General features: G+C 43.5%; 1 protein-coding gene across 1 annotated transcript in view; it reads right to left on the bottom strand.

The window, feature by feature from the left end:
• The window catches only part of trio (trio Rho guanine nucleotide exchange factor), a 1,596,874-nt gene that overhangs the window by 946,884 nt on the left and 634,871 nt on the right, over positions 1–15,119 (bottom strand). Inside the window, exon 15 of the mRNA XM_067140202.2 lies at positions 11,759–11,950. Within this exon, the coding sequence (XP_066996303.2) occupies positions 11,759–11,950 (192 nt within the window). The remainder of the gene's footprint in view (positions 1–11,758; positions 11,951–15,119) is intronic.

Below are 15,119 nucleotides of genomic sequence, written 5' to 3'. Positions count from 1 at the left end.
CTTTGTTACAAGCAACATAGTATTATGCACACAGTTTTGAAATGTTTATATCAGTGACGGATGGGCTAAATATGGAACGTTTCATCAGTTTAAATTCATCAGACCTTACTTAAGAACAGTTCTAAAAAATGAATTGTCTGACACATCTCCGTAAAGAAATTAGAAATATTAACCAACTTGTTGACAGACTGCTTAACAAGAACATGGCATACACTCTAGGCCCCAAAGCAGAAGCTATTAAACGGACATGTAAAACGTGTGCTCAAAAAAATTACGAATACCGTACTATGTGCGAAGTTGCCGAAGTTCAGGATGGAAAAGGAGATGTTGGTGAAATTGAGAATTTGTGTGTCGGTGACATTCATTTGATGAAACATGCAAGACTATATTTTTGTGTCATTGAACGTTCCTTCTCGCGGTATCCTACATTATTCCAAAACAACAGACATCCATTTATGATTGAAAACTAGCAGAAATCTTCATTATTCACTGTAACAGCGAGTTATTTTAACCCATCACTGTTTCAACATGACTGCAAGTGATTTTTAAAACCCATACAAGAGTTTTGTAATACAGAAATAAAATATCCTTATTTTTATAAACTGACAAATTTCTTTACTACATAAGAAAAAATTTTAGCAAGTAAAAATCCCTTTCCTAGTTATTAATTATGCACTGTTATAATTTCGTGTGGTTATTTCTAGCAGAGTGCAACCCTTGTAAGGCAGACCCTCCGATGAGGGTGGGCGGCATTTACCATGTGTAGGTAACTGCGTGTTGTTGTGGTCTAGGATAGTGTTGTGTGTGGTGTGTGTGTTACAGGGATGTTGGGGACAGCACAAACACCCAGCCCCGGGCCATTGGAATTAACGGGACCCTCTGAACTGGAGGCCAGTACGCTGAACATTCGTCAAAGAGTCGGACAAAAGTAAACTCCTGTCCTCATCCCGAGGTGATGCAGCTCTTTTCAGACACACCCCCAGTGGAGGTGAGCTACATGTACCATTTCAACCACATACCAGCCCTCCTGCCATTCTTACATTTCTTGTAGTTCCGAGAATCGAACCCGGGCCTTCGAGGACGGCAGCTAATAGTGCTAACCGTTACGCTAGTAAGGCGGACAACTGTGCAATAAGCAGAGACGAGCTGTTTCATGATTTCTAGGAATTTGAGCTTCCTAGTCGTCACAGACTACAGACCATCCGATCTTCTACAGACAAAATACGTAGGTATGATTTATTTTTCCTTAGATCTCTCTTCACTTTGGTCAGGAGTAATTAACACCGGTAGACAGATCATCATGTACTTGAGGCACTAGGTTGGAAAGCGATGTTTCTTCGAACTCCCGGAAAAAAACCTTGAGCGGACTTTATCATTCAAACAACATATTTTGAACTTGTCGAAGATATTGAAAACCCGAAACAATCTTATTCAGAAGCTAACTGGTACTAGTTGGGGATCTACTGCAAACATCCTACGCTCTTCAGCCTTAGCACTGGTTTTCTCTGCTGCTGACTACTGTGCTCCAGTGTGGATTAATAGTCCATATACAAAGTATATTGACCCACAATTAAATACCAGCATGCGTCTTATATCTGGCACCACCAGATCAACTCCAGTTCACTGGCTCCCACTGTTGTCAGGAATAATGCCACCTGACTTACGAAGATCCAGAGCTCTTGTTCGAGAGTACAACAAGATCAGCAAGAATCCTCTGCTACCTGTTCTAAATGACATCAGCTCTTAGTCTCAAAAGACTGAAATCACGACATCCACCCTTTTGAGATGCTGCTTTGAAGACGTCCACCAACTTCAATGCTTTGGAGGAGTGGAAAGGCCGCTGGAATAACTCTCCCGACGTGCCCCTGCATAACATCTTCAGAGGGGAAAATATTGTAAATGGATCCCAACTGCCACGTGCAACTTGGTCCAGACTGAACAGGATCAGGACAAGTCATGGAAGGTGCAAGGATTCTCTCTACAAGTGGAACTTTGTACCATCTCCAGAATGTGACTGTGGAGCCCCTCGCCAGACTATTCCCCACATTGTAAGCGAGTGTCAACTACGGGCTTATCCAGGTAGTTTGGAAGACTTCCTATCTCCAACAGCGGAAGCACTACAATGGATTGAAAAGTTGGACATTCAGATATAAGAGATAACACTAATGCCTGAAGTGAATCAATGTTTTTTGTTATTGTGTATATATTGTATACTAACAAATGTACCCGTGCTTCGCTGCGGTATTTAACATTGTATTCGAATATCGAAGTGAATAGTGTACATGCAGTCAATAACATTGTTTTAAAATTGCATGTCTCTTAGCGTTATCCGAGAAAGAGCATGGGGATGTCCCCATACGTTGTATTCAATGTAAAGTGTTTGTTACAGAGTTGTGATATAACGGCAGGCTCATTTGCCTACTGCCATTCACAATCGAGTTGGGAAGTTTACATTATAATTGCAGGCCCCATTGTCTATTGCGTGCTCACAATCAATTTGGGAGTGTTCGTTACAATGGCTGGCCCCATTTCCTACTTCCAAACAAATTACAGTCGAGGAGATTTTATTACAATGGCAGGCAACTTCCCTACCACCAGTCAAAATAGAGTTGTGCCGTTATCATTATAATGTTAGGCCCATTTTCCTACCTCCAGCCAGCTTACTGCCAGTCACACCAAGTTGGTGAGTTTCCATCATAATAGCAGGCCACTATGCCTAATGCCAGTCACATTTTAGATGAGGACATTTCTTTATAATGGCGGGCACCCTTGCCTACTGCCAAACAAATCGGGTAGGGGAGTTTTAAACAAAACTGCATGCTCCCTTGCTTTCTGCAAGTCAATTCGAGAAGTGAACTATTAATTACAATGGTAGGCCTCCCTTACTAATGACAGTTACACAGGAGTTGGAGAAGGACCCCTTTCCTACTGCCAGTCAAAGTCGGTGTGGGGAGTACTGATTACAATAGCAGACACACCCTTTCTCGATCGCTACAAATCGACATCAGTGAATATATACGAACATACCAAAGTATATGCGTGTTTACAATATTGCAGACCTTCATTTACAGATTAACTGCTGCTAAACGTACGTCATATCGACGAAGGATTATACCATAAGACGCCGGATTTGGTGGCCTAAGTGGCTGGTCCTATGATATATTATCTATTCTTGCGTCAGAATGAGTTAGAAACGTGGAACAGGGTAAAGTTTTTGTAAGATTATCTCATATTGCGTTACTTTTCGGATAATTATGTGACAGCCACATACATAGCATTTGGCTCACATATGGCTACTGGGTGGGCCAATTTTCGTGAAGAGTTTGATGATTCTGTATTTCATATAAGTAATTGAAAGTATGAATTATGCATGTGAAAAGTCCATATTTACTTAATATCGATTAATAGAGAAAAATCAAACGTAAAAGGGATACAGATACGGCAAAAAGTCATAAGACCAAGGTTGTAGATCATTCCAAATTGAACGGAGATTGTGCAATCCGTTATGTGATAGGACTTTCCGAAGGTCTGCACCATCATTAAAATTGCCTGCATATTTCGATATTCTTCAAAGGATAAAAAGTGAAAAATTTAATGACCTTGGATGTTTTCCGTCCGTTACAGGCTAAAACGTATAGTTTTGTCAAATTTCAATTATCTCTTTTCTTCTGGCAGATTATGCCGCAATCTGGATTTTGGGCGAGGCGGGTAAAAATGAGGACTTTCAGGAAACTAAACCAAAAATTATGCAGATGGTCATTATTACCCCTTAAACGGAAAGGTGTACGAAAATTTCGCCAAAATAGTCGATGTAGAGGCACACAGTCGTTACGATTTTATTTATATAGATAAGGAATCTGCTCTATGGAAAACACCTTTTGGGCTATGTCCGCTGGACTTAACCTGCAAAACTGACCATTCATGATATCTCCCTTATTAATCCTCTTGACGAAAAAATGCACATGAAAAAAGTTTTAGAGGTGGAATTCCATCACGTTTGGTCGATTTCCAGTCAGGTTGGTCTTGTTCTGTATGTATTGTGGAGGAGTAAAATCACCATTTCGGTTCCCTATAAACCGCCCGTCCATTCCGGAACATGAAATGTTATAGACCTTTAAAACCTACCTTTGGACAGGTGAATGCTAAATATAAAGTTTGGTTCGAATATCCTCAGTAGTTTTCAAGTTGTAAGGAATACGCTTTACACGCACCCGCTCGTGAGTTTAGTCCAATGGGACTTGTACCGAAAAACGGTCCGTTAATGGTATCTCCCTTATTAATCCTCGTATCGAAATGATGCACATGAGAAAAAAGGTTTAGAAATTAATTTCCATCAAGGTAGGTATATTTCCATTAAGTTTGGTTGTGTACATTTTGTGGAAGTGCAAAATCACTGTTTCGGTTTCGTATAAACCCCCAGTCAGTTCAGGGATTTAGAAACAATATTTGCCCTAAAACCTATCAAGGACAGGTGTATTCTAAATATGAATCATGGTGGAAATACATTCAGTAGTTTCTCGCACTCGCGTACGTACGGCGTAATTAAGGAAGAAAATAATACAGTTAAGAAAGTTGAAAATTAATAGAAAATGGATTATAACTGAGGACAGCCGGATAACGACAAATATGTAAATGCCAGGTGAATGTATTGGAAAATCAAATGCCCCTCAATAAATCATGCTGGTGTGAGTTATGGATATACACTGACTGACAGAGCAAATGCAACACCAAGAAGGAGTGGTTCGAAAGGGATGAAAGTTGGCGAAAAAACAGAGACGGCACGGACGAATAATTGATGTTTATTTCAAACCGATATGTAGGTTACACAATGCGCACGGCATCGACTCAGTAGGATGTAGGACCACCGCGAGCGGCGATGCACGCAGAAACACGTCGAGGTACAGAGTCAATAAGAGTGCGGATGGTGTCCTGCGGGATGGTTCTCCTTTCTCTGTCAACCATTTGCCACAGTTGGTCGTCCGTACGAGGCTGGGGCAGAGTTTGCAAACGGCGTCCAATGAGATCCCACACGTGTTCGATTGGTGAGAGATCCGGAGAGTACGCTGGCCACGGAAGCATCTGTACACCTCGTAGAGCCTGTTGGGAGATGCGAGCAGTGTGTGGGCGGGCATTATCCTGCTGAAACAGAGCATTGGGCAGCCCCTGAAGGTACGGGAGTGCCACCGGCCGCAGCACATGCTGCACATAACGGTGGGCATTTAACGTGCCTTGAATACGCGCTAGAGGTGACGTGGAATCATACGCAATAGCGCCCCAAACCATGATGCCGCGTTGTCTAGCGGTAGGGCGCTCCACAGTTACGGCCGGATTTGACCTTTCTCCACGCCGACGCCACACTCGTCTGCGGTGATTATCACTGACAGAACAGAAGCGTGACTCATCGGAGAACACGACGTTCCGCCATTCCCTCATCCAAGTCGCTCTAGCCCGGCACCATGCCAGGCGTGCACGTCTATGCTGTGGAGTCAATGGTAGTCTTCTGAGCGGACGCCGGGAGTGCAGGCCTCCTTCAACCAATCGACGGGAAATTGTTCTGGTCGATATTGGAACAGCCAGGGTGTCTTGCACATGCTGAAGAATGGCGGTTGACGTGGCGTGCGGGGCTGCCACCGCTTGGCGGCGGATGCGCCGATCCTCGCGTGCTGACGTCACTCTGGCTGCGCCTGGACCCCTCGCACGTGCCACATGTCCCTGCGCCAACCATCTTCGCCACAGGCGCTGCACCGTGGACACATCCCTATGGGTATCGGCTGCGATTTGACGAAGCGACCAACCTGCCCTTCTCAGCCCGATCACCATACCCCTCGTAAAGTCGTCTGTCTGCTGGAAATGCCTCCGTTGACGGCGGCCTGGCATTCTTAGCTATACACGTGTCCTGTGGCACACGACAACACGTTCTACAATGACTGTCGGCTGAGAAATCACGGTACGAAGTGGGCCATTCGCCAACGCCGTGTCCCATTTATCGTTCGCTACGTGCGCAGCACAGCGGCGCATTTCACATCATGAGCATACCTCAGTGACGTCAGTCTACCCTGCAATTAGCATAAAGTTCTGACCACTCCTTCTTGGTGTTGCATTTGCTCTGTCAGTCAGTGTAATAAAGCGGTAACAGAGGAGAAATTTAGGTGCAGTGATTCTTAGGTAAACAAATAATAAGAAGATGACTAATGATGTTATTACTTAATCTATTCGAGGGCGGTTATAACCTCCAACGATATTCCGCCAATATCCCGCAGATAGGCCGATTGACGCCTTTCTTGCCTTCTACCCAAGGAACAACCACGAATTTAAAGGCATGATGAGGAAAATGGGAATACGTTACTTCCCTGCTGGCATGCAGTCAGAGACGGTGCCATGGTAACTTGTAGGTTCGTTGTCGGTCTGTCGGTCACTCAATGTAGAGCATGATACCAGCAGAAAATTGTAAATTTCTCCGTCATGTGAAGAGTACGGTAAATTATGAACATAACGAAAGTTGTTTAAAATGAAGAGAAGTTTTGCGTACGGTAAACGGAGTTTACAGAAAATCAATAGTATAAGAGAAAATGGAGGAAAACCATTCTGGTTTTCCTATAAAACCCCCGTCTATTCAAAGATTTTAAAATGATATGCATATCGAAACCTTCCCCGGGATGAGTATTCTCTAAATATGAAGTTTGGTTGAGATCTATCCAGCCGTTTCGACGTGATGGTGGAACAGACAAACAGACAGACAAACAGACAGACAGACACGAAAAGTAAAAACCACCGATTGGGTCTTGAGTTGACCTAAAACGGATAAATATCTGAAAAATTTGCAAAACAAAAGAAATTACAGACAGCGGACCCCCTACAATTTTATTTATATAGATTATGTATATAATTTCCTTGCCATACGCTAATAATAATACTACACAATATTTTTGTACATCTCAAGGTGAAACACGTCAGTAAAGAGCTCCGGAGACCAAAGCTTAATTCACGCACGGTAGACGTAAATCATGGACTATAATGTGACAAAATGTGTGAACTGATATATTATTCTTTGCTTCGAAATGCCTGTTGGAAAGAAGAACGATAATTGTGTGTAAAATACTCGCGAAAACAGCATGCAGTTTATAGCGTTTTTATAGGCTCACACATTACGAAATACGACGTTCGTGTTTTAGTATTACCAATTACCTACAATATAAAACGATAAATTTAAACTGAGACGAAATTTGCGAACTGATTTATTATTTGCTTCGAAATGCCTGTTTGAAAGAAGGACGATGTGTGTTAGCTTCTCAAGGAAACAGCGTACAATTTATAGTGTTTTTATAGGCTCACACATTCCGAAATACGACGTCCGTGTTTTCAATATTACTGACAACATAAAACGATAAATTTACTGCTGAGTGCGACCGGATATTTATTTTAAGGCTTATGGGCCTAAAATTTAATGCGAAACATAGAGTTCCCTTGACCACATCTTTATAGTTCCGGGAGTGTGAGTACATGTTCTGTACCAGTTCTGAAGCTGCTCTTCCCGGTACATCTCATGGGGGTGTGGAGGGTGTAGATTTAATTGTATGGGCTAGGAATGGGAAGGAGGTGGGCGTGGCCTTGAAAAGGATGTCATCACGGCATTTCTCTCGAGTTGAAATGGGAAACCATTTCGAGGATGGCCGGCGGGGGATTCAAACCCGTCTCTCTCCCCAGTACTGGCTGTGCCGCAGCGCACTGAGCTAACCTGTTGGGTTGGAAGCCCTAATAACGGTAGTGGATCCAATGTTTCCAAAATAGTTTAGTGGCGGTAATATGAATGGTGGTGATTATGAAGGCGAGAAGCTGAGTATGATCGAGTAATACTTTAAGAACAAATGCGCTTCATGTCGAAAGTTTCTTCTTTAATATCACGGGAAGTCTACCGAAATGAAACTATCATACTTATATATGCATAATATTCATTGGACCCAGCCAGTATCGAATCCGCAACCTTCGGTTCTCAAGGCTAGCAAAAGCACGGCTAAGCATGGAAAAGTCCTCTCAGTTTTAATTACTGCGTTGATGGGGTGAAAGTCCCTTATGGGGATCACTGTAAGTACCTAGGTGTTAATATAAGGAAAGATCTTCATTGGAGTAATCACATAAATGGGACTGTAAATAAAGGGTACAGATCCCTGCACACGGTTATGAGGATAATTAAAGGGTTGTAGCAATAATATAAAGGAGAGGGCATATAAGTCTCTGTTGAGATCCCAACTAGAGTATCGTTCCAGTGTATGGAACCCTCACAAGGATTACTTGATTCGAGAACTGGTCAAAACCCAAAGAAAAGTAGCTCGATTTGTTCTGGATGATTTCAAACTTGTTCTGGGTGATTTCCGACAAAAGGGTAGCGTTACGAAAATGTTGCAAAAGTTTGGAATGGGAAGACTAGGGAGAAAGTACTATGGTCGGAAGGCGTATCACCTGTAAAGTTTGTTACGTTGTATCTATCGACTGCACCACTAATACATATTTTTTTTAGAAGTTGCCTTACGTCGCACCGACACAGATAGATCTTATGGCGACGATGGGATAGGAGATGACTAAGAGTGGGGAGGAAGCGACCGTGGCTTTAATTAAGGTACAGCCTGGCGTGAGAAATTCATTTTAGGCCCTCCCATAAACTACCATTTCGCCGATACACAAATACCCATCTTATTGAATTCTGAGCAATGCACCGACAAAACTTTTATATACACTGACTGACAGAGCAAATGCAACACCAAGAAGGAGTGGTCAGAACTTTATGCCAATTGCAGGGTAGACTGACGTCACTGAGGTATGCTCATGATGTGAAATGCGCCGCTGTGCTGCGCACGTAGCGAACGATAAATGGGACACGGCGTTGGCGAATGGCCCACTTCGTACCGTGATTTCTCAGCCGACAGTCATTGTAGAACGTGTTGTCGTGTGCCACAGGACACGTGTATAGCTAAGAATGCCAGGCCGCCGTCAATGGAGGCATTTCCAGCAGACAGACGACTTTACGAGGGGTATGGTGATCGGGCTGAGAAGGGCAGGTTGGTCCCTTCGTCAAATCGCAGCCGATACCCATAGGGATGTGTCCACGGCGCAGCGCCTGTGGCGAAGATGGTTGGCGCAGGGACATGTGGCACGTGCGAGGGGTCCAGGCGCAGCCAGAGTGACGTCAGCACGCGAGGATCGGCGCATCCGCCGCCAAGCGGTGGCAGCCCCGCACGCCACGTCAACCGCCATTCTTCAGCATGTGCAAGACACCCTGGCTGTTCCAATATCGACCAGAACAATTTCCCGTCGATTGGTTGAAGGAGGCCTGCACTCCCGGCGTCCGCTCAGAAGACTACCATTGACTCCACAGCATAGACGTGCACGCCTGGCATGGTGCCGGGCTAGAGCGACTTGGATGAGGGAATGGCGGAACGTCGTGTTCTCCGATGAGTCACGCTTCTGTTCTGTCAGTGATAGTCACCGCAGACGAGTGTGGCGTCGGCGTGGAGAAAGGTCAAATCCGGCAGTAACTGTGGAGCGCCCTGCCGCTAGACAACGCGGCATCATGGTTTGGGGCGCTATTGCGTATGATTCCACGTCACCTCTAGTGCGTATTCAAGGCACGTTAAATGCCCACCGCTACGTGCAGCATTTGCTGCGGCCGGTGGCACTCCCGTACCTTCAGGGGCTGCCCAATGCTCTGTTTCAGCAGGATAATGCCCGCCCACACACTGCTCGCATCTCCCAACAGGCTCTACGAGGTGTTCAGATGCTTCCGTGGCCAGCGTACTCTCCGGATCTCTCACCAATCGAACACGTGTGGGATCTCATTGGACGCCGTTTGCAAACTCTGCCCCAGCCTCGTACGGACGACCAACTGTGGCAAATGGTTGACAGAGAATGGAGAACCATCCCTCAGGACACCATCCGCACTCTTATTGACTCTGTACCTCGACGTGTTTCTGCGTGCTTCGCCGCTCGCGGTGGTCCTACATCCTACTGAGTCGATGCCGTGCGCATTGTGTAACCTGCATATCGGTTTGAAATAAACATCAATTATTCTTCCGTGCCGACTCTGTTTTTTCCCCAACTTTCATCCCTTTCGAACCACTCCTCCTTGGTGTTGCATTTGCTCTGTCAGTCAGTGTATATACACACGCACTATAAGATCTTACACCCAATAGTGGAATAATATTAATCTCTTGCACTTAGAATGTAATGGTACTTGTATCAACAGCTACAGCTTCACATGCCTTCTCCTGGGCGTTCTTGTTTGAGTATTCTGGCGAACTATAGTTGAATAAACAAGGGTGCTTTTCCACTGCTTCTACGAGTAATATACACAACTCCTGATTACGAACCTGCATAATATAATTGAATTATACGAGTGGTGAATTATGAAAAATAGCAGGAGCATCTGACTAGCCGGGCACGCAACTGACAAGCCAGTCGTTTGTGAGTTAGCCGTTCGCGAGTTGATCGACGAGTGCATTGCAGTCGCGCAGGTGGACGAAAACCGTGCAGTTAACAGGGGTCCGACTGTGAAACGACTCCTAACGCTCATATGACATTTCTTTGAGTTGCATTTTGGACGAGTGTTATTTACGGATTGTCCGACTCGTTGGCTGAACGGTCAGCGTACTTGCCTTCGGTTCAGAGGGTCCCGGGTTCGATTCCCGGCCGGGTCGGGGATTTTAACCTTAATTGGTTACTTCCAATGGCACGGGGGCTGGGTGTATGTGTTGTCTTCATCATCATTTCATCCTCATCACGACGCGCAGGTCACCTACGGGTGTCAAATAGAAAGACCTGCACCTGGCGAGCCGAACCCGTCCTGGGATTTCCCGGCACTAAAAGCCATACGACATTTCATTTTCATTTACGGATTAATGTAAATTCAGCTTCTTTGATACGTCCGCAAGGAGTCGTGTGTGGAGAAAGAAGAACAAGGAAATCCAAAGTAAAAACCTTCAGTTTACAATTAAACAAAGGGGTGATATCGGGGTGTATGTCGGAGGCTGCGAAAGCAACTTCTGTATAATACCTGCAACAATAGAGAGGATGGCGTATTTGGATATTTTAAATCATTATCTGAATCCCAGTGACGAAAATTTAAGAACTACTGCTCACTGCTACGTCGAACAAGATAATGACCCGAAACATGGTACTGCCTGGGGCGTTGAGAACTGCCTTGCTTTACAGTATATCTTATGTGCTGCAAACACCACTCCAGTCGCCAGATTTAAACTCCACAGAGCATTTATTGGCGGAACTAAAACAGAGACGGCAGCAAACGAGGAAAAATTAAGGAAAGATGGAAGCTAACATTTGCTGAATAGTAGCAGAAGATAGGCCCAGAAATCACGGCAAAAATAGTCCAGTCCAGGCTGAAGAGACTTCAAGCTGTCATTGCTGCCTAAGGAAATTTGACTGGATACTGAAGAGTTCTTTGTCCTGCGAGTCAAGTACCTGTGAAGTACAAATGGACGAGTACTTTTGCTACATTCCTTATCGGAACAGACAGCTACAGAAGCCACTATTTTTAAACATGTTCTGTTATTTGATTTTTGTATATTATCACGTACTCGTTCTCAAATAAAAGGTAACCAAGTATTACAACATGGATTCCCTTGCTACCTTTCCACTACTGACCGTTACAGTGACTGGACGGATAATTTTGCGACTATCCGTATATGCATTAGCAGTCGTGTAGAGTGCTTGTATAGAATACTCGGAAATTGTCAAATGTTTGGCTTACCTCCTTGTCGTGCGTGTAGAAGAGCACAGCGAGGTCCAAGCGACGACGACGCTGTTCAACACGGGCAGCAAAACTAGTGACGTGGCTCTCCAGTTCGTGAGCTACTGAGTAAATCTCGTCAGCATTACACTCTCCGGTCTGCGCTAACTCCTCGGCGGCTGTCAGTAGCTTCTCTGCGTTCGTGTAGGTGTTCTGAAATCATAACATCACAATGAAGTATGCACAGCTTTTAGAAATCAGGGCAAAACTCCCTGATTTAACGACTACATCAAGCAGGAAAATAGTTGTAAGATTACATTAATTGCAAAACAAGATGTGAGGCTGTCAAGCGCAAACCTCGTCTGATCAAGTATGGTGTTGTAACCAAGGTTGAAGTTTACAGAACACAACTTTATTTTGCTTCACTTTATAATATTTACACAAATAACTGAAATTTATTTTGAAGCAAAAAGGAATATTGAATCTTGAGAAAAGTCTGTCTTTATACAATATGTACAGGTTTGCAGTCTTTATATACACTTCTATCTTGAAAAGATAGTTTTATGAATTGACACGTTGATAGTCGAGAACTATCTGGCACACTAACATAAATGTTCATGAGAGTCCTTGTTTGTTGAAGTGCCTGAATTCCTAAAAAGCAAGTTCAATTGATTGAAGAAATTCCACCTAGCGAAACTAAGGGAGCTTGCATAATTTAGGGAATGAAAATGGCTTGTAAAAGAATTACGGAACATAGGCAGCGGAAACAGGTAAGGGAGCGGTGACCAGAGGTGAAACCTCGTACTGCCAGAAATTCAGTCCACCTGGTCGAAGCACATTTTCAAGAGGAGTAGCCTCCGTGCTCGACGTAGGGTGTATTCTGGAGCTGGACACCGGGGCAAGTGGGCAAGTGAGCAGACAGGGAGCTCCTATTTATAGTACACTCGATGGTCAGGCACGCGCACTGAGGGCTGCGCGTCGAAGCTAGCAGAATGATACACAGGCGCGCGTGCAGCTGGCAGGCGGAGCGAGACGGGAGCGCCGGACATACAACATATGGGATATTTCTCACAAGTCAGCAAAAATTCCTGCAAAATTAACCATATATATTTAAATAAAATTATTACTTTTATTTTCGTGTACCTAAGTGCTAAGAGTCACACATGTATATCAGAAATAATACCCAAGTAATTTACAACTCCACACAATGTTTATCAGCTGTCTACATTCACGGTTTCTTTTCACGATCTCCATTTTAAATTCTGAAGTTTGGTCCCCTTCTTCATCCATAAAACAAGTGAAGAATGTATTCTATCGATCGTCATTTTCTGAATTGTAAAGGGGAAGTACAATTGGAAGAAACCATAATAATGGGTCTGAAGAGCTTTGCATTTAAATTATATTGCCGGACACACTCGAACAAGTTTTTACTAGCCAAGAATGTTAGCAGGCTGAGAAAAGCACGAAATATGCAATTATGTGCTTAACTGAATTATCAATTTTGGATTTGGCGAGTTTCACACTTGACGTTTTACAAGTATAACACAAAGTCAAAATTTTACTTTTGAGAAAAAAGAGGTTAGAAAGTGCCCATGCTTCCACTGACAATATCTGCTCTCAGAATAAAGAGTATTTATCTTTGCCATGAAATGGATTTGTAAAACTATCTAGAATAGCGCTGTGTTGTTTAGTATTAAAATATTTTGGCTAAATGAAATCCATCTCTTGAGACTTAGCAAGATAATATAAATTAGTAACTTAAGTAACCAAAACGACCTCTTACGACTCAATGCGTATCGCCAGTGAACAAAGCGAAAAAAAACGTAGGGTGGTTTGAAAATGTCAAACTCAAAAACTGACTTAATGCTCTGTAAGGAATATTTATTGAATATATATTTCGAGTTAATGAGTTTTGCTTGTCAACTCATAATATAGCAAATCATATTTCTACACGTTGTAAATAATGGACAGGAGCTCATTATACAAGTTCTGTAGAAGGCATGGGAATAATCTGTCCCCATCAAAGAACGTAAAATTAACTCGGATCAACAGAAACCTCAATTTCCTCCTAATAAAAAAAATCAGCTTAAAGATCTCAATGTCAAGCACTAGCCGGTTCTAGTCAGTTAAGGGCGAGTACATAAATTGTGACGAAGCATATGTAACAGTGTTTCACAACATTTCTTAATAAGGATATAGATTCACCTCTCCCATGGGAATTCTTAAAACTGGAAACTAGGAAGAAATATAAAATATTATAATCTCCAAATGACACAAACTATTTCTTCTTTTATTTTAAATTATGATCCTGGCAGAAATGTAGCTTTGGAGAATAACCCAAGAACGAGTGGTGGACTTCAAAGTAAAGCATGTAAGTTGTAGAGAGCACTCTATACATACAATTCAATCGCTTGTTTACAATACAGCAGATGTCACTGCATACGGTCTGTGTTAAACCAGGCGTGAACTATGTCATTTCAGGTAAAGACTTAATAGTGTATACAGAGCAGCACGAGCTTCAGCTAGTGTTTGTGCAATGCGTATTTCCCAGTTTGACCGAGTCAGAATTACGGCACTGATTCTGGGTGGACGTACACAAGCAGCATATCACACATCGAGTGGGTTACACAAAGAGCAGTGTCAAAAACGTGGAAAAGATACCTAGAGACCAATAATACCATCGAAAGATCGAGGGAAGGTCGACCAAGGGTCACAACGACACGGCAAGATCGGTATATCCGCGTAACGATGCACAGGAGACCAATTTCAACTGCTCAACAATTACGAGGTGACTTCTTTGTGGGGAACATATCCGTGAATCTGCACGAACTGTATGGAATCGACTGCACAGTGTGCAATTAAAGTCACCTCGACTGACTATGTATTCGACTACAGAATCATCATCGTGCTGAGAGAAGATGAACCATCCAACATCTTACCTAGGGGTTCGATAAATGACGTGAAGTCATGTTTGCAGAGCAAACACGTATATCACTTAGGCCAGAAGCAAGATGACAAAGGGCGTGGAGACGTAAAGGATGCGGTAGAAAGTACCAGCATGTTCAAGGCGGTGGTGTAACGTGTTGGGTTGGGATTATGCATAACCGTAATACACCTTCGATATGAATTCGAGGGATGTTAACTGACCAGCGGTATACAGATGAAAATCTTTGACAATTTGCACTCCCCTTTAGGGATGAATTTTCGGCTATCCTCGCCGTCATTGAGGTGCGACAGTGAGGAACTTCATGACAGAGGCGGGTGTCAACCGTAAGAATTAACCAGCTGATTCACCCGACACTTACTGCATTAGCACGCATAGAACAGTTTATAAACGACTGGTTTTTTTTAAATCATCCGCAACCACCAGAGCACTCCCAGA

The sequence above is a fragment of the Anabrus simplex genome, chromosome 2 (genome assembly GCF_040414725.1).
Source record: "Anabrus simplex isolate iqAnaSimp1 chromosome 2, ASM4041472v1, whole genome shotgun sequence".
NCBI classification, from domain to species: Eukaryota; Metazoa; Arthropoda; class Insecta; order Orthoptera; family Tettigoniidae; genus Anabrus; species Anabrus simplex.
Note: the sequence above shows the minus strand (reverse complement) of the source record. Positions and strands in the feature narration are given on the sequence as shown.